The sequence below is a fragment of the Stegodyphus dumicola genome, chromosome 3, assembly GCF_044657685.1.
Source record: "Stegodyphus dumicola isolate Sdum_Otavi_A_Nest chromosome 3, ASM4465768v1".
In the NCBI taxonomy this organism is placed as follows: Eukaryota; Metazoa; Arthropoda; class Arachnida; order Araneae; family Eresidae; genus Stegodyphus; species Stegodyphus dumicola.
Window position 1 is genome coordinate 16151218 of NC_140770.1, and position 21415 is coordinate 16172632.

The 21415-nt window shown below is 30.9% G+C and overlaps 1 protein-coding gene across 2 annotated transcripts in view; it reads right to left on the bottom strand.

Moving 5' to 3' along the window:
- Nucleotides 1–21415, bottom strand: part of LOC118193498 (terminal uridylyltransferase 4-like) — a 130245-nt gene that overhangs the window by 66030 nt on the left and 42800 nt on the right. For both annotated transcript variants that reach the window (XR_015040143.1, XM_035364600.2), the window contains exons 9-16: nt 19456–19503; nt 18049–18220; nt 14505–14675; nt 12303–12688; nt 12170–12220; nt 10130–10226; nt 7136–7222; nt 517–620 (exon numbers count right to left, since the gene is read on the bottom strand). Coding sequence is in view for 1 of the 2 variants with exons in the window: in XM_035364600.2 (XP_035220491.1) it covers nt 517–620; nt 7136–7222; nt 10130–10226; nt 12170–12220; nt 12303–12688; nt 14505–14675; nt 18049–18220; nt 19456–19503 (1116 nt within the window). In the remaining variant the exon portion in view is untranslated. The remainder of the gene's footprint in view (nt 1–516; nt 621–7135; nt 7223–10129; nt 10227–12169; nt 12221–12302; nt 12689–14504; nt 14676–18048; nt 18221–19455; nt 19504–21415) is intronic.

Consider the following 21415-nt stretch of genomic DNA (forward strand, 5'->3'; position numbering starts at 1 on the left):
AGTACAAACAGTTCACTTAGATTTTAGATATAAAATCTAATTTTTTTTAAAAATTATATATATTTATAAAAAAAATGTTTATGTTAATTACATTTAGTTAATGAACAAAAGATTTGCAATGAAATATTATTATAATGGAGAGTTACAATTTTTCAAAACATATAGAATCTGTCTCTAACATAATTCCAATACAGATTTTCAATAGAATGAACCACTTTAAAAATCTTAATTGATAATAATGAGCTTAAAACAAGAATATTGTTATAAAAATACTATATTTAAGTTAAAAGCAGCTAACAGGCAACAATGTTGCTTAAGATCTGGTCAAATGGATTTTTTGCTTTATTTGGTGTCCCCATGTGAATTTACACAAATAAACATCAACTAAAGGACAACATTAGTACCAAATTGTTGCATATACTTTTTTACAGTAAAAAGATTGGCACATAGTGTACCCATAATGGAAAAAATTCCATTTCATAAATAATATATGGCAGATTTCAATGTGATACTAACTTTACTGTCCTCTCTAGCTCCAAATGTGAGACAACAATCCATGTCACTTTTGGTTTTAAATCCAAAGCCATTGCAGAAAGACCCAAATAAACTTAAAGATGCATCTGCAGATAAATGTTAATTCACTTTTACATAGTAATAATTATAGTAATTACAATAATAGCAAAAGGTTGCAAAAAAGAGACAAGAAAAAATAATGAAACAAAACATTACAAAATCTTCAACTATTATCGATCATCATTAATAAAAATATATCTATAATAATAAAACTGAGAGTTTGTCTACAAGTGTATGTTATACAGCCCAGAGATGAATAAGCCCAAATCTAAAAAACTGTCAAACTTTTTTTTTTTTTATTTTATTTACATAACAGTATGAAAGAAATTGCAAAAATAAAAATAAAGATTATATTAAGACACAAAGTGATATGGAGCTTAAAAAATCCAAAATATATATTCAGTACCTATTTAACATAGTTTGAAGGCTTTATTAATTGCATATTAAATTGAAAAATGGTATAATATGTGAAAAAAGGGGGGCAGTTCTATATCTCCAGTTCTAACGAACGAATTGACAAAAATTAACATGCATTTTTATATCTCGAATGCGCAACTTAGGATACATATAGTGTTATTTTAACATAGGGTATTGTGACATAAAATTAGACTTTCTTGAAATAAGATATGGATTTTTTCCACATCCCGATTCTACAGCTCAAATTATGCCAAAGTGCCAATTTTTGGAAAAATCACACTACAGTCAAAAGTCATTAATCCGGACGCCCATAATCCAGACCTCAAAGCTACTAACTTTCTGTGCATGCCTCAACGCATAATGCATAAACGCATATGCGTAATACGTTTATGTATGTGCGTTTAATGCATAACGGACGGTATAAGCTAAGCTAAAATTATCTATTTCAGTTAATAATGCAGATTGTGTTGTTCCTCAATCTTCTAATTGGATCCAACTTATTATTTTTTGCAGACTGTTAGAGCAATTTTATAAAAGTAAGCTTGAACTTTCGATTATGTCAAAAAGAATTTCCGATTCTGGAGCTGCCAAAGGATCTACAAAGCGAAAGCATGTTTCGATGCCCATCAAACAAAAACTGGAATTGCTGCAAAAAATGGATAAAGGCATATCCTTTGTTTCTTTAACCATTCCAAAATCTGTTTATCAATTTCACGCTGCTCTGTGAGGGAGGGGGAACGTCGCGGCGCGCAATGAACTGGAAGTTGATCTGTCAGCACTATCCTCATCTTCAGCACAGATGTTTTTATTTTATTTTGTTTATAATTCCTTACTAAATGTAGTGTTTCATCTCGGTGAACTCCGATACGATTTAAATCAAATTCCTCGTCATTATAAATATCACGAATACACATCAAATAGTTTTCTGGTTGCAATTTTCTAATTTCGACTATGCATAATGTGTGCTTTACCCATGCGCGCGTTGAAAGAAATGTTTAATAAAGTAAACAAATAAATATTAAGCTTTTTTTGTAAATTTTTATACCCTTTAGATCATAATTGTTCTTTATTTCATAAATTACGGTTTCATATTTTTAATTTTATACAGTCAAAAGTCATTAATCCGGACTCGTCAGGACTTCGGCAATTCCGGATTATAGATCATCAGTTTAAATCTGGTAAGATGGCATGCAGAAATTATAAAATTAAAAATATGAAACCGTAATTTATGAAATAAAGAACAATTATGATCTAAAGGGTATCAAAATTTACAAAAAAAAAAAAAAGCTTAATATTTATTTGTTTACTTTATTAAACATTTCTTTCAATGTAAGTTGTTTAAGTTGCTTCATTTTAAGTGATAATACTTTCTCTTTAATTCTATAAACAGACATAATTTCTTGTTCAGTTACAAAGTTCCACTGTTCAAGTTCTATAATTGCTGTGTCGAGAATACCGACTAATTTGTCAATCGAAATTTTTTCGTTTTTAATAACCTCTGTGTCACTTTCTTCACTATCGGAAGCGAATTATAATGACGAGGAATTTGATTTAAATCATATCAAATGCAGAGTACATCGAGATGAAATACTACATTTAATAAGGAATTATAAGCCAAATAAAATAAAAACATCTGCCCTGAAGATAAGGATAGTGCTGACAGATAAACTTCCAAATTCATTGCACGTTGCGGCGTTTATTTATAATGAAATTTGATGTGCAGTTCTTTAATTTAATGTATATATTTTACCTTAAAGAATTCCATTTAGTAGCCTTTTTTCTAACATGAATTTTTCTTTAGTATCTTCAGAAAATCTTCTTGCTGGCATTTAAAACAATTTGCAATGAAATTTAGCACACTACCTGCTTTTTTTTTAATAGTTTATTTTTCTCAATACTTTATTCTTATAAAAGATGATTTGTTTAATGTTCAAACCTTTTTATTGACCGCATTTTTTTACTTCCTAATTAGTATGTGTATCAGACAGAATCCTAAAAACTGAAATGATTTAAATTTGAATAAAGAACAATTAGATACACAATTGGCGTGCTATAGTTTTGCCATTTTACCCTACAGAAATTACAACGAAAATATATTTGGAAGATATTAACAGCTACACAATTGGCATGCTATAGTTTTGCCATTTTACCCTACAGAAATTACAACAAAAATATATTTGGAAGAAATTACAGTAGAAACAGTGATTAGTTTTCAAAATAATATTAAAATTTTTATTTCATGTTATACTAGTATCAATGTCAAAGATGGGCATTTTCAATCAGTATATTCAGGTTTAGTGTCCCCCCCCCTTATTTTTTCTTTTAAATCACCAGGATACATAATAAACAAAATACAGTGCATTTTAGAAAGGAGCTTTTTATACATAGCATAATGTAACATTCTTTATTGTTATAAAATCTTCAAACTAATTTTTGACTTTCTTTGATAGAACTAATTTTCTTTAAATTATCCTCATATATATAAAGAAGTTTATATTTTCAACAAATGTAAAGTAAGAAAAGTAAGTACTTCTTGTAAGAAAATTTTTCACATCTGGTTGATATTATTCTACGTAGCGTATTCGGAAACTAAGTACCGTTTCATTCTAGCGCCATCACAGCGCTGTGGTAGGCGTCCTGCGCATGCGCACTAGTCTTTCTTGTTCACTGACTCTCAATTGTCGCCATTGATGCTAAAGCAAAGTTTAAAGTTCAAAGAAATTAAACATTTAGCAGTAGTAGCAATAAAAGCTCCCTGAGATATCATGTTGTGCAGACATTGAAGACAATAAAAGATTTCGAACTTAACCAATTTATTAACAATATAATAAAGAATAAAAGCACAGAAAATAAATTTCAACAATATCAGAGACTTAGGAAAAATATAATATAACCATCATTCATCAAATAATATTTTTACCTGGTCTCCAAAACACTGGCATTCTATACAAACAAAATGTCCTAAACAGTAATTAAGCGGCCTAAAAATGAAGCTGGCTACACATTCAATAAGTCCATAATCAATGGTCAAGAAAAACACCCGAAATTTAAATCAAGTTCTTGAAAACATTTAAAACAATCAAGTTCTTGAAAACACTTAAAACCGGCCTAACTCCGTTTGCACAAGGAATCGCCGCTCACGTATTTTAATTGCCGCCTTTATTGAAGAACATGGATGCCGTCCACGGCAGTCACTCACATGGTAGCCTCTGGAACCAAGGAATTTACTCCGGAACAATAATCTTGTGGACATGAACCAAGGAACCCCATTCCGGAACAACCATCCCACGGACAGGCATCAAGGAACTTTATTCAGGAACAGCCATCCCGCAAACCGGAACCAAGGCACTTCATTCACCGGACTGCATGCATCCTTCTGAAGGGGCTGGAAACCGCTCACTCAAGTGCCAGGAAAGCAGGAACTAGAAGAAGAACTAGAAAGGGTGAGCCAGAGCGATGCGAGATACTTATAGCAGTAGTAGGCATGACGTCATCTCACGGCAACCATTCAGCTATCGGCACGAATCGGCTTTCCAGATGACGTAACATCACTTTCGTTTTTGCATCTTAATTAGGTTGAAACAGTCCGTTCTCAACCCAAACAGTGGCAGTAAGAAAAAGAAGTAGAAGTAACTACTATATTACATTAAAATAAGAACTAAACTAAATAAACATTTCAAGGAGGAGAGATGATGCAGTAAAAGGTTTACAATAAGCTATATTTTCCAACAGCCATTTTGGTTGCTCTATGTTGTGTTTTCAGTTTGCTGTGCACATTCAAAATGTTTAAGATAATTAGTTCTCCCGCTGACTGTGAGATTCGTGCCGTGATTAAATATTTGAATGTGAGGAATGTTAAACCGGCTGAAATTTATCGTCAAGTGACAGAAGTTTACGGTGAATACGCGATAAGTGATGGAATGGTGAGGAAGTGGGTAAAAATGTTTAATGCAGGTCGAACATATGTCCACGCTGAGGCTCAGAGTGGTCGGCCTTCTGTTGTCACCGATGATTTGGTAAGGAAAGTTGATGAAGCAATTCATGAGAACAGACGCTTCACAACGACAACTCTTTCAGAGGCATTTGCACAAATTTCCCATACTGTTTTGTTCGAAATTGTGTCTGACTGCTTGAATTATCGCAAACTGTGTTCCCGATGGGTTCCAAAAATGCTCAGCGATGTTCACAAAACAAAGTGACTTGGTAGTGCCCTGACATTTCTCACGCGGTACAGTGATGAGGGAGAAAACTTTTTTAACCAAATTGTCATAGGTGATCAAACTTGGGTGTGTCATTTCACATCAGAATCGAAACAACAATCGATGGAGTGGAGACACACTCATTCTCTGAAGAAACAAAAGTTCAAAGTGACAATGTTATCACAAAAAATCATGTGCACTGTCTTCTGTGATAGGAAAGGCGTTTTGCTTACTGAATTTCTTCCCAGAGGTGAAACAATTAATGCGGCACGATATTGTGAGACTTTAACAAAACTAAGGCATGCCATTCAAAACAAATGAAGAGGAATGCTCAGTAAAGGAATTGTGTTGCTCCACGACAATGCTCGGCCCCGTACTGCTGGTGTCACTCAATCGTTAATTCGACAGTTTCAATGGGAGCAGTTCGATCACCCGGACTTGGCATCGTCTGACTATCACTTGTTCCTGCACATAAAGCACGAGCTTGGTGGCAAGCGCTTTGGATCTGATGATGACACAAAAAATGCTGTGGAGTTGTGGTTATCGAAACAGGCGGGAAGTTTCTTTGACGATGGTATACAAAAACTGGTCACCCGCTATGACAAGTGTTTTTGATCATTGGCGGAAACTATGCTGAAAAATAGTTTAAGACGTATTTTCATGTAAAAATAAAATTGGATTCGAAAAAATTGTTTTACTATATTTTTTTCAAAACGGTACTTAGTTTCCGAATACACCTCGTATATTTTTTCTCTCTTTCATATTAATTAATAATTAATATTGCAACATTTTGTATTATATTTACAGTACTTATTACTAAAATAATATCAAATATCTGATTTGCATATATATGATTAGTCCAATACAGCACAGGTTTTTATCTCAAAATTCAATATAAGTGTTTTTTCTGACTTAATGAATTTTTTCCTTATATCTTTTGTTAGCAATCAAAATACTGCAGAATTTTAATCTTTGTACTATTAAGCAGAACAGAAAATAATCTTCCAAATGATATTTTTTTTCAGATATCATTCCATTGTTTTAATCTAATAATAATTTATGATGCATCTGTGTATGTCATAATAATGTATCTGTATGCTAACAATAATGTATTTTTAAATTTCAATGATGGCTATCTAATCTTTTATTTATAACATTCCCATGATTTTAAGTGATAAGATCAGGTTTCTAAATCAAACAGAAATTTAAATGAATGTAATCATGTGCCATCAAATTAATCAGAACTTGAAAAGAAAAGATGATGATATGCATACTTCACCGATACACTGATATAAAGGAATAATTTTCCTACATCTGTAGGCAGAGATTTTCTTTCTTTATTTTGTGCTCTTTTATTTATTTGAAGGGATAAAAGGTAAATTGCACAATATATATATATATATATACATAATTACAAAATTTTAGTAAGATGAACTGTCATTTAAAAAAAAATACTTTTAGCTATCATAATATTTGATCATATGTGACCCAATACAAAATTAATGATGCACTCATATAAAAATGGTTTTGGGTCATTAATAGAATTTACAGAAACAGATTAACATAACAACATACGGGACAGAAGTGAAATTATTGATATGACCATTTTTACATAATGTCAATCCCTTCACTAATTCATTTTGCTAATTTTAATTTCAAATCTAGCCACTCCATGATTATATACTACTGTACTTTACAGTACTTTAAAATTAAAAAGAAATACATTTTCTAGTTTCAATTCATTCTTTCAGTTTTTTCCCCTTTAAAAATGAAATTAAAAAAAAAAAAAAAAACTTTCCCCATTAATTTTTCTTTGGAAAACAGATATTAATTTATATTTACCCAATGAAAGAACAATAAAAAGATTCTGAAGTGAAAATAAAATATTTCAGTAACTTGTAAAATCTGAAATTTATTCAAACTGAAACATCAACATTAAAAGTTACCAGGGAAAACTTCTCTGATATAATGCTGGATCTCTTCCATGTCTGACGTCATGCCTTTCATATCGGTATCTGTCACAGCATGTTTATCTGTAAAATATTATTAATGTTTACATTTAAGTAATATATAAAAGGAATAATTCTTATATGAAGATATTTTGTGCTTTCTAATAATTCGGAATTACATAATACTAAAAACGCCCATCAATAAACTGCAAAATCACGAAGTGAGAAAATATTTATCGAAGTTGTCACATTATATTAGACTACAACCATCTACAACTCAGAAGTGTTAAACATGTAACAGTTATTGTAACAAAATATTGTAATTTCTATTGCATCAAATCATATTATTAAAATTTATATTTTTAATATATTGTTAAACCTGGGAAAATTTTTTGGCCAAAGGGCCACATTGAAAAGGAGGGAAAAAAGGGGCTACAAATAAAATAATATTTTTTTTTATTATAAATTGTCATTATGAAACAAAGTTCTAACATAAAAATTTTTTTAAAAAATTACAACCAACAATTTAATGAGATGAATGTTCTGTTTTATAAGGTATTTATTTCTCTCACCCTCTTAGCATGCCTTTGTGGTGTAATGGTCAGCACGCTCGGCGTGTATTCGAGAGGTCCGAGGTTCGAGTCCCGGCGAGGGCATTGCACATTATTCATGTCTCCTGCTTCGAAATGACCTAATGTCTCCATAGTGGCGCCCAAACTAAAAAAGGTGAAAAGGTGGTGGATGATATTCCTCCACCACCAGGATCATCCACCACCAGGATTTAGTCAATGGGTTTCCTAATTCCTAGTCGCCCTTAAAAAAGGGGAGTATATAATGCATTTCTCATGCCTTCATAGTGTAATGGTCAGCACGCTTGGTGAGCATTCGAGAGGTTTGAGTTTGAGTCCCGGCGAAGGCAAAGCACATTTTTCATGTCTCTCAGCATAAAAAACTCCTAATGTCTCCACAGTTTTACAGCTTTTTTTTTTCCTCCCTTCTTCTTCTTCTCTTTATTTATTTATTTATTTATTTATTTTTATTTTAAGTGTTAGTTTTGTTTGAATTCTAGCAAAAAGAAATAAATTTCCCACAACCTGCAGTTTAATGAGTGTTTTACATACCTTTGTTTTATTTATTTATTTTAAATGTTAATTTTGTACACAAATTCTCATGTTTGCTTGCAAATGATCACTGGTGATGCTAAATTGTAAAATATTTTTACCAAGATTCATGATAAAAATTAATAGAACTATATTTTTACAGAAAATATTTGTTCACATATATGGGTAGATAGATTGATTTGTTGGTGCTCTACTGGTTTACTATTTTTTATTTACTCTAATTTAAAAAAGTTAAATAATATATGAATTTATAAAATAACTCATGTTGCATAATTAAAATCTGAAGAAAAGAAATTAAGAAACACATCTTATCCTGCATCCTGAAAACTGTGGGCACCTCTACCTTTAGGAATAATTTTAGGAATTACAGGACTGGTTTCAGTATTGCTAGAACTTTTAGAAAAAAAGACATGTTGGCAGAATGCATTGAATATTTTGCATATGATTAAACTGCAAGTCATGCAAATCTATGTAAATATTTTACCTGAAATATACTTTAACCTAAAAGCTAAAAACTTTCCCATGACTCATCATTTCCATATGATTAAGAGTCCTACTTAGTTTTAGGAAGGCAAAAATATACTAAATTACAACCCAATGACCTTGGAAAGAAAAAGACAAGTAAGTAATTTTAGCTAATTAATATCAAAGGTTTAATGATTTTTATTTTAGATACGGAAATAAAGCTACAACCAATCACTTTATCTGAGTTAATACATATCCTGATTGTTTGCATTGTTCATATAACTTTAAAAAAGAATACAGTACAAAGTCTTTAATTCAGATGTCCATACTCCAGAATGATTAATAATCCGGATCTCAAAGCTACAAACTTTCTGCGCTTGCATAGCGTTTACGCATGGCATGTTTAATGTATAACGGACGGTATAAGCTAGGCTAAAATTATCTAATTATCTAGTTCAGTTAATGTTGCAGATTGCGTTGCTCTCTAATCTTCTAATTGGATCCGGCTTATTATTTTTTGCAGATTGTTAGAGCAATTTTATAAAAAGTAAGCTTGAACTTTCGATTATGTCAAAAAGAGTTTCCGATTCTGAAGCTGCCAAAGGATGTACAAAGCGAAAGCATGTTTCGATGTACCGCTTCCAATAGTGAAGAAAGTGACAGAGAGGTTATTGAAAACGAAAAAATTCCGATTGACAAGTTAGTCAGTATTCTCGACACAGCAATTACAGGACTTGAACAGTGGAACCAAACAAGAAATTATGTCTGTTTATAGAATTAAAGGCAAAGTATTAGCACAAAAAACGAAGCAACTTAAACAACTTACATTGAAAGAAATGTGTAATAAAGTAAACAAATAAATATTAAGCTTTTTTTTATAAATTTTGATACCCTTTAGATCATAATTGCTCTTTATTTCATAAATTATGGTTTCATATTTTTAATTTTATAATTTCTGCATGCCATCTTACCAGATTTAAATTGATGATCTATAATCCGGAAAAAAACCTAATAAGGAATCGTCAAGGTCCCGATGAGTCCGGATTAAAGACTTTGTACTGTATTAATTACATAATTTTAAAATTATTTCAAGAATATCACTAATTTATTTCTGAATTATGACCTGCTATACAATATGCAGTAACATATATAAATAAATAAAAGCATTCTAATTTGAATTTGAAATGCTAGTATATTACAATGTTTTAGTTACAAAGGTACATCCATAATCAAACAAATGTCGGAAAGAAATAAAAACAAGAGAAAATTTATTAAGCAAATTAAAGAGTATGTGAAATCTACAAAACATAAAATTTACTTTCATATTTGAAATACTTATTTTAAGCATAACTAATTTCATCAATGATAAGCAAGGTGAATGCAGAATATTTTTTAAAAAAATTACCCCTTATATAAAACAAAGCTTTGTTCACACTTTCTAAAAATTCAGGAGTCATCTCAGGCAAAGTACAAGGAGTTGGCAATTGATCATTAGGACAATCCTTAAAAAAACAAAAGATGATTTTGCTTACAATAAAATTTCAAATAAATAAATAAATAAGTCACAGAATGTTTCATAGAAATATATATGCCCTACTTTCCCACATATTGCTCTCGCCCCCCCCCCATTTTTCTTTTTTACTGATTTTATCATCCAAAAATTACGAATAATTTAATTTCCAAAGGATGGGGTTGCAGTAAAAACATAACAAAAAAAAAATAATAATAATAATAATAATAATAATAATTCACCCCCTCCCCCCCCAAAAAAAAACTATAGGTAACTAATTACCACAATATTATTTCTTAATATATATATATATATACACACATTCCAATACATTAACATTATTATAATATATAATATTAATATTATATAATAATATTAACATTACAGTATCTAATAAAATAACTTCACTTCTACTTCCCCGTAACTTCAATCTCATATGCTCTTATTGTTGTCTCTGCTACTCCTTAGGCCTCAAATCCTCCATACATAATTAGAGTAGATGACTGTACAGATGACTTGGCAAAATTACAGAGTGAATATCAATTTGTGTTTACTTCACAGTGACTCTCGCTGGTTCTTGTATTATGCTGGCATAAAGATTAACAATTAAAATGGAAAGATTTGGGAAAAGGACACATAGATTGTGAAGGTTTGTTGTTGTTATTAAGAAAACAATCACTAAGGGCCAACTGCATTTTAAAATTTAGGAAAGCTTGTTTTCTGAATGCATTGAGGAAGAGGGAAATTGCAGAAACATTTTCAAAATTTTTAGAATGTGTCACTAAAAAGCTAGGGGAGGGATACATATGGAGGAAAAATATGTGAGGAAATACAGAATTCCCCATAACTTGAATTTCATATGCTCTTATTGCTGTCTCCACTACGTCTTAGGTCTCAAATCCTCCATACATAATTGGAGAAGATGAATATACAGCTGACTCAGCAAAATTAGACCGAATGTCAATTTGTGTTTATTTCAAAGTGACTGGCTGGTTCTTGCATTATGCTGGCATAGAGTTTAAGAATGGAAAGATTTGGGAAAAAGGCACATAGATTGTGAAGGTTTTCTTGTTATTAAGATAAAAACAATCACTAAGGGACAACTGCATTTTAAAACTTAGGGAAGCATGTTTTTTGAATGCACTGAGGAAGGGAAAAATTACACAAATATTTTCAAAATTTTCAGAACACGTCACTAAAAAGCTTTGGGGGGAAGGGAATATATGAGGAAAAATATGTAACGAAATGCAGTATTCCATATTATACTGAAATATTTAATTATGTTTTAAATGGATTTAAAAATTTTTACAGCATTTTGATCAATTAACTGCTATTGGGTTATGGTTATTGGAATATGGTAAAACACACAAGGGCTATCTGTCTAAGGAAAATGATACTTTCACAAAGAACGGCAGGGACAGTCACATATTCAAGTTACACATGGAAAAACCCACTGAAACCAAACATATAACTAGCCCATTCACCTGAGATCAAATTCCCAGTATTCAGGGATTTTAATCACTTGGCCAATAAAGAGGCCTAACTGCTACTGAGAATTTTGATTGACAACATGGTGATTTTGGTACTAACTGATTTATTAAAGTGAATTTCTCAGAAATAACAGTTCCAATTTATGATAGTTTTATCTGTAACATTTTCTCTTAACAGTGATAATATTTACTAATCACAAATCTGAATTATAATTATTTCACAATTACTCTTAATCCAAAGAAATAATATCATAAATTAGAGAGAGAAAAGGTGAAGCTCAAAATGTCTAATGCATTATTACATAACTGCTATGCATGCTCTTACATGTGCATCTTTTATAAAATTACGATAAATAATTTAAAAAAAATATTTTTGTCACCTGTTCAATATGCTGTATGTCAACATTACTAACACAAATTAGTGATAAGTATGAAAAGCACTTACCTTTTTTTGATGACCCTGACATTTACACATCCTGCATACTATAGGTACACTCTGCATCAAAAAGAGGAAAAATATTAAATTCACAGTAATTAAATTTAATTAAATTCAAAACTCAACTTAAACTGATAATCACCTTCACTCCTTTGAAAAATTGTGCTTTAAATATATAATCAAAGGACTCTTTGCTAAATTTTTCCTTTGGTAAGTCCCAAAAACACATAACTGTTTGATCAACAGCTTTTTCATTTGCCTTTGACTCTTTCTCTTTAGCAAAAGTTTCAGTCTCTTCTTCTGTTGTTAAATCAGCTGATGGAACAGATGGCAAGAATTCAGAATCCCCTTCTGTTTTTTCCACATCAGATTCATCTAATGTCAATTTGGATACTGTTGCTATAACATCATCAAAAGGTATATCTTGATCATGATCTTCTAAGTCCTGACTCACATCTAACTGATCTTCATTTTCTGACATATCTGACTCTGTAGAATCTTCTTTCATCAATGGTTTTTTTGCTGAAACTGAAGATATATTTATGGCATGGCAAAATTTAGAATCGTGCAACAAAATCTACAAAGCATTACTAAAAAGAAAATCCAGACATAAAAGGATTGTAGAATAAAATAGAATACAAGGAAAAATAAAAATGTACATTAAGATAATGTCCCATATCTGCAGTTTGCAAAGGCAAAATTAAAAAAAAAAAAAAAAAATTTGCACAAATTTCAAAATGCTGTTGTTAATGCAGTGAAATGTGCTCGGACATGGAAATGGTCATTTTAGAACTTTATATACATATTCTTAAGGTTATGGCAGCCTTTCAGATTTGCCTATTTCTTAGTTGACACCCGAGTTTAATAACTATAAATATGCTGACAGGAAACCATAGCTATCAGTTGTCTGATACCTTTATTTTATTTTTGAACCTGTAATTCTCCCACAGTATAACCTTTTTTTTTTTTTTTCTTTTTTCACCATTACTTCTATGTTAATTTGAATCCATTATGTTTGTAACATGCTTCTTATTCTCATTAGTGTCACATTATGTCAGCTTTCAGGATTATGAAGTTCTTATTTACAATAATAAAACTCCAAAATGTAACAGTAAAAATGTTACTAGAACTTGGAAACTACTGGTGAGCTACTATTGCACCAAAATAAATGTTCCACATTTATACCAACGTTTGGAAAAGTGCATTACGCTGTGCAGTACTTAAAAAAAAAAAAAAAAAAAAAAAAACTTTGCACACATTTTTTGGGACTTAAGGCAAAAATGTCAGATTTCTTTCAACATCAGGTGTTATGATGATCAGAAAATGCGAACTAAATCCTTACCATACCATTTTGGACAAGACAAATAGATAATTTGTGACCCTAAAAGCCATTCATTTTCTTATTATCCATTTTCTTAATGTATTAAAAAAAATCCTATATGCTTTAAGAAATATTTTTTCCTCTGATGATCCTTAAAATGTTGTGGTGTTTCTTGCATCTAAAAAACTTTTAAAAAACTAAAATTCTTTTACACCCTCTGTATCATAATTTCCATGCTTGATTCAGAAAAAAAAATAGCTACCAGGGAAGAGATGAACTTGTTTAGTGCATATTACTTAAAATACATTTTGTGTACATCAAATTCACATTATATGCATCAACACTTCTTTCAGCAAATCTGCAGCATCTAAAAGAAATCTTGGTACCTTTTCTTCACTATAGCGTATCAAAACCTTTTTGAGTGTGTTTAAACATGCTCTTTTTCATTCACACCAATTTCAGTTAAGATAATAAGAAGCAGATTGAGGAAGATAACTCTGATGAATTTAGAAGACAAAAAAGCATAATTACTGAAAAGCCAAAAATTCAGTCAGCAAATAACTGCACATACAGTAAGTACACTTATTATCAAGTGAGAATGAGTACATGTCTTGTGTCAGTATTACAGGTGAATCCTATTATTTCTGCATACAGACACCTAAAAAACTTCATGTAAAGAATATCAAGATCAAATCCTGTGTAAATGGTTTTAATAGAATAGAAAAACATGATGAGACCCTGTCTTGATGAGCTTTCTTGGATTTAGAGATCCTGAGCTTTTCCAGACTGAAAATTAGCACTTTTTCCATGTCTCATTGTTGCTCATGATTATTTTCAAGAAATTTAGATTCCTGAATAAGGAATTGTTTGTTCTGTAAATCAGCTGTGTAAACAAATAAGTTTTCTTTTTAATTCTCCCTAAAATATTTTTCACCAAAATTGCTATCAAAAACACTGTTTTTTAAAACTATTTCACAAATAAATAAATAAAATATTTAAGTGAATATTTTGTTAAAAACTTACATGAAGACAAGAGAGCAGCATTACACCAATCGGCCTTTATTAATTTTATACAGCCATCTTTTAATCGTGGGTAAGCAAAATAGCGGTATGTCCTCAAAAAGCAATCATGAATATAGTGACAAACTTGATAGGTAGGTATCACATAAGCCAGATTTCTTTTCAAAAATGGATCTAAGGGAGGAAAGGAAATTTAATGTCATAAAAACGACATTATTCTAAGTAAAAAGAAGTTAAATTTTAAACTATGGTGAATAAATTAAACACAATGCATACACAATGTTACTTTCTTTAAATACTTTCCTATAATCTTAGAAAAGTGATTTAGAAAAATATCAGTTTCCAGTTTGAGTCTGGATAATACATTTCAATTTAACAACACAAATAACATCTTTATCTCATAACAATGAAAATAAAAATTAAAAAATACATAACATATATTTCCAAATAAAGACGATGAATGAATAAGGTGAGAGGCCAAACATGGCTGCAAATATTCAAGAGAAATTGAAAACTGCTGTATAAAGCTGAATTTACAACTGACCTATAAATCCAGCTACACATATCAATAAAACTGTGAATAACTACTGATGCAGCTCACAAACCCATCGGATGAATTAAGTTGAGTTCAGCTTTCATTCAAAAAAGAATTGAAAATACTGTAATATGAACAGACAGTTGGAGTGCCAAAAGCATTTCTTTCATAATTCTCCAATTTTAATGAGCACATCTTGTTTGACACTCTGGCAAATTTTACTTTGGCTCTAGGTTGTGATTAGCATTTTCTCAGCAAATCATAAGGCTGACTACTGCCTTTTGGCAAAAGTGCTCTTACCTGTATAAGAAAATGCATTTCTATATTTCTGCTTTATAGAGAAAAATGCATGAGTAAAAAAAAAAAAAAAAAAAAAAAAAAAAAAAAAAAAAAAAAAAAGCCTTCCCCCCCAAAACCTGAAAAGTTTCAGAATTTAAATTACGTCCAAAGAGGCGTTTTTTTAACATTTTGTGTGTTACCTTTATTTATTAAATATCACGTTCTTTGCACTTAAACCATAAAATTCAGTTCGATAGCAATGTCACAAAATAGTTTTAAAATGAGCATATCTTTCCGATACACACTTCTGCGTCTGCTGGAGATAAAAAGTTTTTTTCCCCTTCATAGAGTGTTGCCATTGCTCGCTTTTAAATCATTGAGTTTGTTACTCAAAAATTCGCTAAAGTTTTATAAAATATGAAATCGATAATAAAACAAATTCCAAATTTCAAATTTGGTTTTCCACATGCCCATATTCATAGGAGGATTACGTCATTCAAAATTCAATGGCTCTATGTACCATTGTTTTATCACAATGCGATAAATATACATACATTTATGCAGATTTTTCATTACTTAATTTCTTCAAACATAATGCAGGACTCTAACATTTGATGGCAACAGTTTGAAAAGTGAAACAGACATTTATAGTGATTCAATGCAAAATTGCAAAACGAAAACTATAGTCCTTAAGGAACAAAGCTCCTTTGGACTTAGAAAAAAAAAAAAAAAAAAAAAAATTGCATATTCTGCTTATTTTACATTGAAAATCATCACGCTTGAAGAGCTATATTTTGGATGGAGCTGAAGATGATATTAACAACAAGTGATTTTAGTGATCAAATGAAGGACAATAACCTTTCTCTGGATTTTCCTCTGAACTTAAGTATTTCATTTTCCTGCCTAGTGACCAAAAATAAGCATATTTTTTATAAATAAGTTTGTATTCTAATGGATTACATGAAGTCAAAACTGCAACAAGTACTGCATTTATTATTTTAAGGTAATTTTTACTTACAAAATTAAGACAGTTTTACTTAAAGTTGATTTTTTTCTGACAAAATTGCAGAACAGGAAAGAACACTTTACAGAAGATAAATATGAAAAAAGTAAATTCGTTGTGAAAGGAAATCACGGCAGATGGAGGCATCATGGCATGATGGAGGAGGATTACCAGTATTCATTTCAGAAAAGTTCTGAACCTAAATTAGATTATCTGAACTTTCCATTTCCTCATCATCACTAGAGAATTCCAATAAACAACTCTCAGGACTACCAGAATAATTCATCGAAAATTCAGATTCGCTATCTGATCCAGTATCAGAATGTTATAAGCCATTTACTGTCACCCACCATTCTTTTATTTCACGACAAAATTGGGAAGAAATAGTATTAGCAAGGCCTAATACACTGAACACATGTAAGCAAACTCACTGAATTTCTCCACATAATGCAAAGCGGTAAAACCTGTTCTTGAAAACGCCACGATCTGTCTGCTATTGAAGGTGTCTAAATCAGAAGTTTCACCCATACCAGTAATTGAAATGACTGATTAACAACAACCACAGTAACAGTATATATATGCTGTTACCACAACGCCCTAATGCGAGCATAAATTTGGCACAGCGCTACACAGTTTGTATAACCATGTCTATCCCTAATTCAGTGGCACTTCAGTGTATATCACTTCAAAAGCCCTTTTCACACCTGAACGGGTTACGAACCGAAAACCCGCACCTGCAAGATGTTGCGGGAACAGAAAACTGCATCCGAATGGGTTTGTCCTAACACCTCTGAGAATCGTTAAAAAGTTTCAAGCTGAATACCAATATTGAGAAACTCGATTAAATAATTTTTTTTTTCAATTATTTTGTACAGTCATTAGGTTATTTTGAAGGAGTACATGAAAAATCAGCAATGCTATCGTTGGAACTCGAACCTGGACCTCTCAAATATGGGCCGAATGAGCTACCGTTACACCACGAAGGTGTACAAGAAAGGAGGGAGAATATACCTTATATAGTCCTCCCTTTTAAAGGTTGACTGAGGATTAGGGGAGCCATTCACCAAATCCTGGTGGTGAAGAACCGTCATCCATCACCTTTTAACATGGGTTCCAGTGTAGAACCATTAGGTTATTGTAATTATTAATCCTCCTCAGTCATTACATTTAGGTTATTTTCATGCTAATTTTTCATGAAAAATTAGCAATGCTTTCAGCGGGACTCGAACTTGGACTTCTCAAACATGCGCCGAGTGTGCTACCATTACACCATGAAGGCTTGCAGAAAGGAGGAAGAAAATACTTTATAATTTAATTTGTAACAATTTTCGCAGTCAAATTATGAGTAATTAATTTTAAACTCATATTAGCTAACATATAAACTTCAATAGTAAAAACTTTGATGAAAACTCTCAGCTTTTAAGTATAAACATAGTACAGTATTAGTATTTTTATTTTAAAATAAAAAAAAACTTTGATGAAAACTCTCAGCTTTTAAGTATAAACATAGTACAGTAGTAGTATTTTTATATTATATATTTACATGAAAATTTATAAAATATAAAATATTCTATTTTCCGCAAATTCATAAATTTATTGTTGTTATGATTATTACTTTCATATTATTTTATAAAAAACAATATACAGTATTTGATTGGACTTAAGATACAGCAATACAATTTAAACTATTGTGCTGCATACAGTTTTACAAATTTATTTTGAAAACATACCTTCAATTGCATAAAACTTGGTAGACCAATTCTTTTCACCACAAGAAACTCTTTTCAGACTTCGAATACAGATAACATCTTCACCTATCTTATAGCTGAAGTTGTAAAACTTAAAAAAATTAATCCATAGTTTTCCAACAGAGCTCGAATTCTCACTGACCCATTCTTTCTTCTATAATATTTTAATTAAATACAGAGTAAATACAGATGGTTAAAAAATGAAATTAAAAACACACACACACACACACAATTTCATAAAATAAGTTTTTAAAATACTCTGAATAATTTATACAGAACCCATAAACAATGTTATTTTCCTTAAATCTTTTACTATAGTCTAAGCAGACTGATTTAGGAAAAAAATAGTTTCCAATCTGAATTCTGATAAAATGCTTTAATTCAACAACATAAACAACATGCTTATTTGATAAGTTACTTAACTCTCTGAGCAACAGAGGTTTTTGGATCTGCCAAGAAAACCTGTATTTAAACAGCATTTATTACTTAAACGTGTTTACTTATTTTAGTTTCTATTTTCATAAACTTACACTCATTGAGATGACATTTACGTTATTAAAAAGCAAAATATATTTATCTTATGAAAAGACAGCCAGGAAGAGAAAATAAATAAATAAAAATATAAATATATTTTGCTCAAGTAAGAGAGCAAAATATATTTATCTTATCAAAATATAAGTTAAGCTAATATATATCAAATAACAAAAGATCTCGTAAGCAGATAAATTCAGTCATGGTGCTCAGAGGGTTAAATAATTAAATTAATCTAAACATTTGATAATATAACATTTTCCCTAATAGCAACTCAATCTGTTTTTTGATAGCATGTCTATAAAACATTATACGTGAGAATTTAGTTTTAAGTTTATTAACAAATAAATATTTTTTGATAAATACACAGGAAAGAAAATCTTAAAAAACTGATAATCATATTTTAACTATATAGATAGTAAAATATGACTGCATATCATTTGGTGCTTTTAAATTATACTTAGCTGGCTTTTTTTAGTGATTATAACTATGCATAAGGACTTATAGTTTTACTTAGTCTCTACGACAGTATTCAAATATTCAGAAATTTACGTAACTATTCCTTTAACAATAGCAATTTTTTTCTAAAATTTGTTTACAACCTACACTTTCAAGTTGTTGAATACAGTTCCTAGATATAGCTGATATATAATTTCCAAAACGTTTCTTACTACTTACATATTTAATGTTCTGATATTACAAAATTTATCTCATTACAGGACCCCCCCCCCAAAAAAAAAGATATATTGGGCTTTGTTAGTATATGATACAATACATATTTACTAGATCAACTAAATACTATGTAGCTATTGCCATTTAAATGTACCCTAAATTAGAGAAGAAATAAATTGTGAGTACCTCTTTATATATCTTGTAAAACTCTACAGTACTGGAATAACTTTTTACCTGTCAAAAGACAAAATAAAAAAAAAGTTACAAAAAATAAAATGAAAGACTACAGTAAAGAAAATATTAAACCCATAGTGCTCATAAACTGATGATAGTCTGGTCCTGGTTACTGACACATTTCCTCATGTGTCAGCATTACCTGAGGCTTTAAAATTTGTGTTTAAAAAAAAATATGTGATCACCAGCATTCAGTCCAAACACACCATACATTGAAGGCTTCACTATACGCAACATTCCAAAGATAAAAATTAAAAGTAATATAGACTAGGCAGATTAGCAAACTAACAACAAAATTATATAAAGATTTTTTCATTGATATTCTTTATATTTAAAAAAAATCTGAAACATTTCTTTGAAAAATCAGTATACTTTAAAAACAGAATATATTATACGTTACTTATTTGCTTGTGTGGTGCTGCCATCTATTATTCATAAAAGAGATTAAAAGTAACCATTAGTGCAGTTTTCATGATATTTATCGATTATTTTCGGTGTCTGAAGAGAGAATATTTTTGGTGTGTTCACACCGAACACACTGCGCCAGAAAGGGTTAAACTTAGTCTCTTGCTCCAAATTATAAGCAGAAATGTATCTTATCCAGAGAAAATCTTGCTAATCTATCATCTTGTGCTGTTGATCCTTTTGACCTCAAGTACCTTAACCTATGGTGGTCAGAGCCACCTATTGCTGCTGAAAACGCTTTAGATAGTACTAGTACTAAACAAATGGACTTCAAAGAAGTATATTTGACTGAACTTAAAAAAACTTACCAACTTAGTTCTTCCTACAACATGTGACTTTTTCATATACTTATGTAAATTCTTTGTTTTACTTTTAGACTCGCATATAACCAAAGACACAACACAAAGATGTATGTTTCTACAACTAATGAAGAATTTGAGAATGCAAAAAGGTATTTAATAAGAGCCATATAGGTAAATGTATTCCATAGAGAAATAAATGCTTAAAAGAAAATGTTAAGGGAAGTAATGTGAGTAACTTAAACCTTTTTCTTGATGATGATGTCATTCACATTGGCAATTGACTACTTCATTCTGATTTATCATTTAACCAGAAACATCCTGTTTTACTTCCTCAAGATAACAAACTAATATTGTGATGGACCACATTCACGTAACGGTGGCGTAGCGAGGGAGGCAAGGGGGTGTATGATGCCCCGGGCGCTGCTCGCAGAGGCATACCAGATGGTCTCCAAACAAGATTTTCATCATATCACTGTTTTTTCCAAGAAGAGGGGAGGGCGCCAAAAAAGTATTTTACCTTGGGTGCCAGTTATACTCGATACTCTACTGTCACCTAAAAATTGTGCGTGTTGAAGCTCAAAACCTTGTTTAATCTTGTAAGGCAGGAGTATTGGCCACTAAACGGAAGATATCATGCCCTGAAAATTACACATCAATGCATTAAATACTTTAAAAGTAAAACCTAAAACAGAAAATTGGTTAATGCCATTTTTGCATTTTAGGAAAGAGTCACAGTAAATACCTTTTTTACAAACACAAGTGTAGACTTTCGTGAGCAGCCAAGGAGTAAGAAATCATTGAACACAAGTAGTTGCATCTGGAGTTCGAATCCCAGCAAACAAGCTGGCTGCACGGGTGTTTTTGTGGTTTTATCCTTGTGTAAAGTGTATAAGAGCCCATTTCCCTTAGAAAATCCTCCACAAAGGCATCCCTCCCCTTAGGGCAGAGAGTCCTTGACAGCTTTGCCATAATCAAACCAACAAAATCCTTTGCAGCCCATTTTACATAAAATATAAAAATCAACATAAAGGTATTTTAAACAAAATTGCCAATCATTCAATACACATAGAAATTTTTACTGATCTAACATCTGGATTTTTAATCGTGACTTTAAAACATATTTTTGTTCATCATGGCATTTGTTC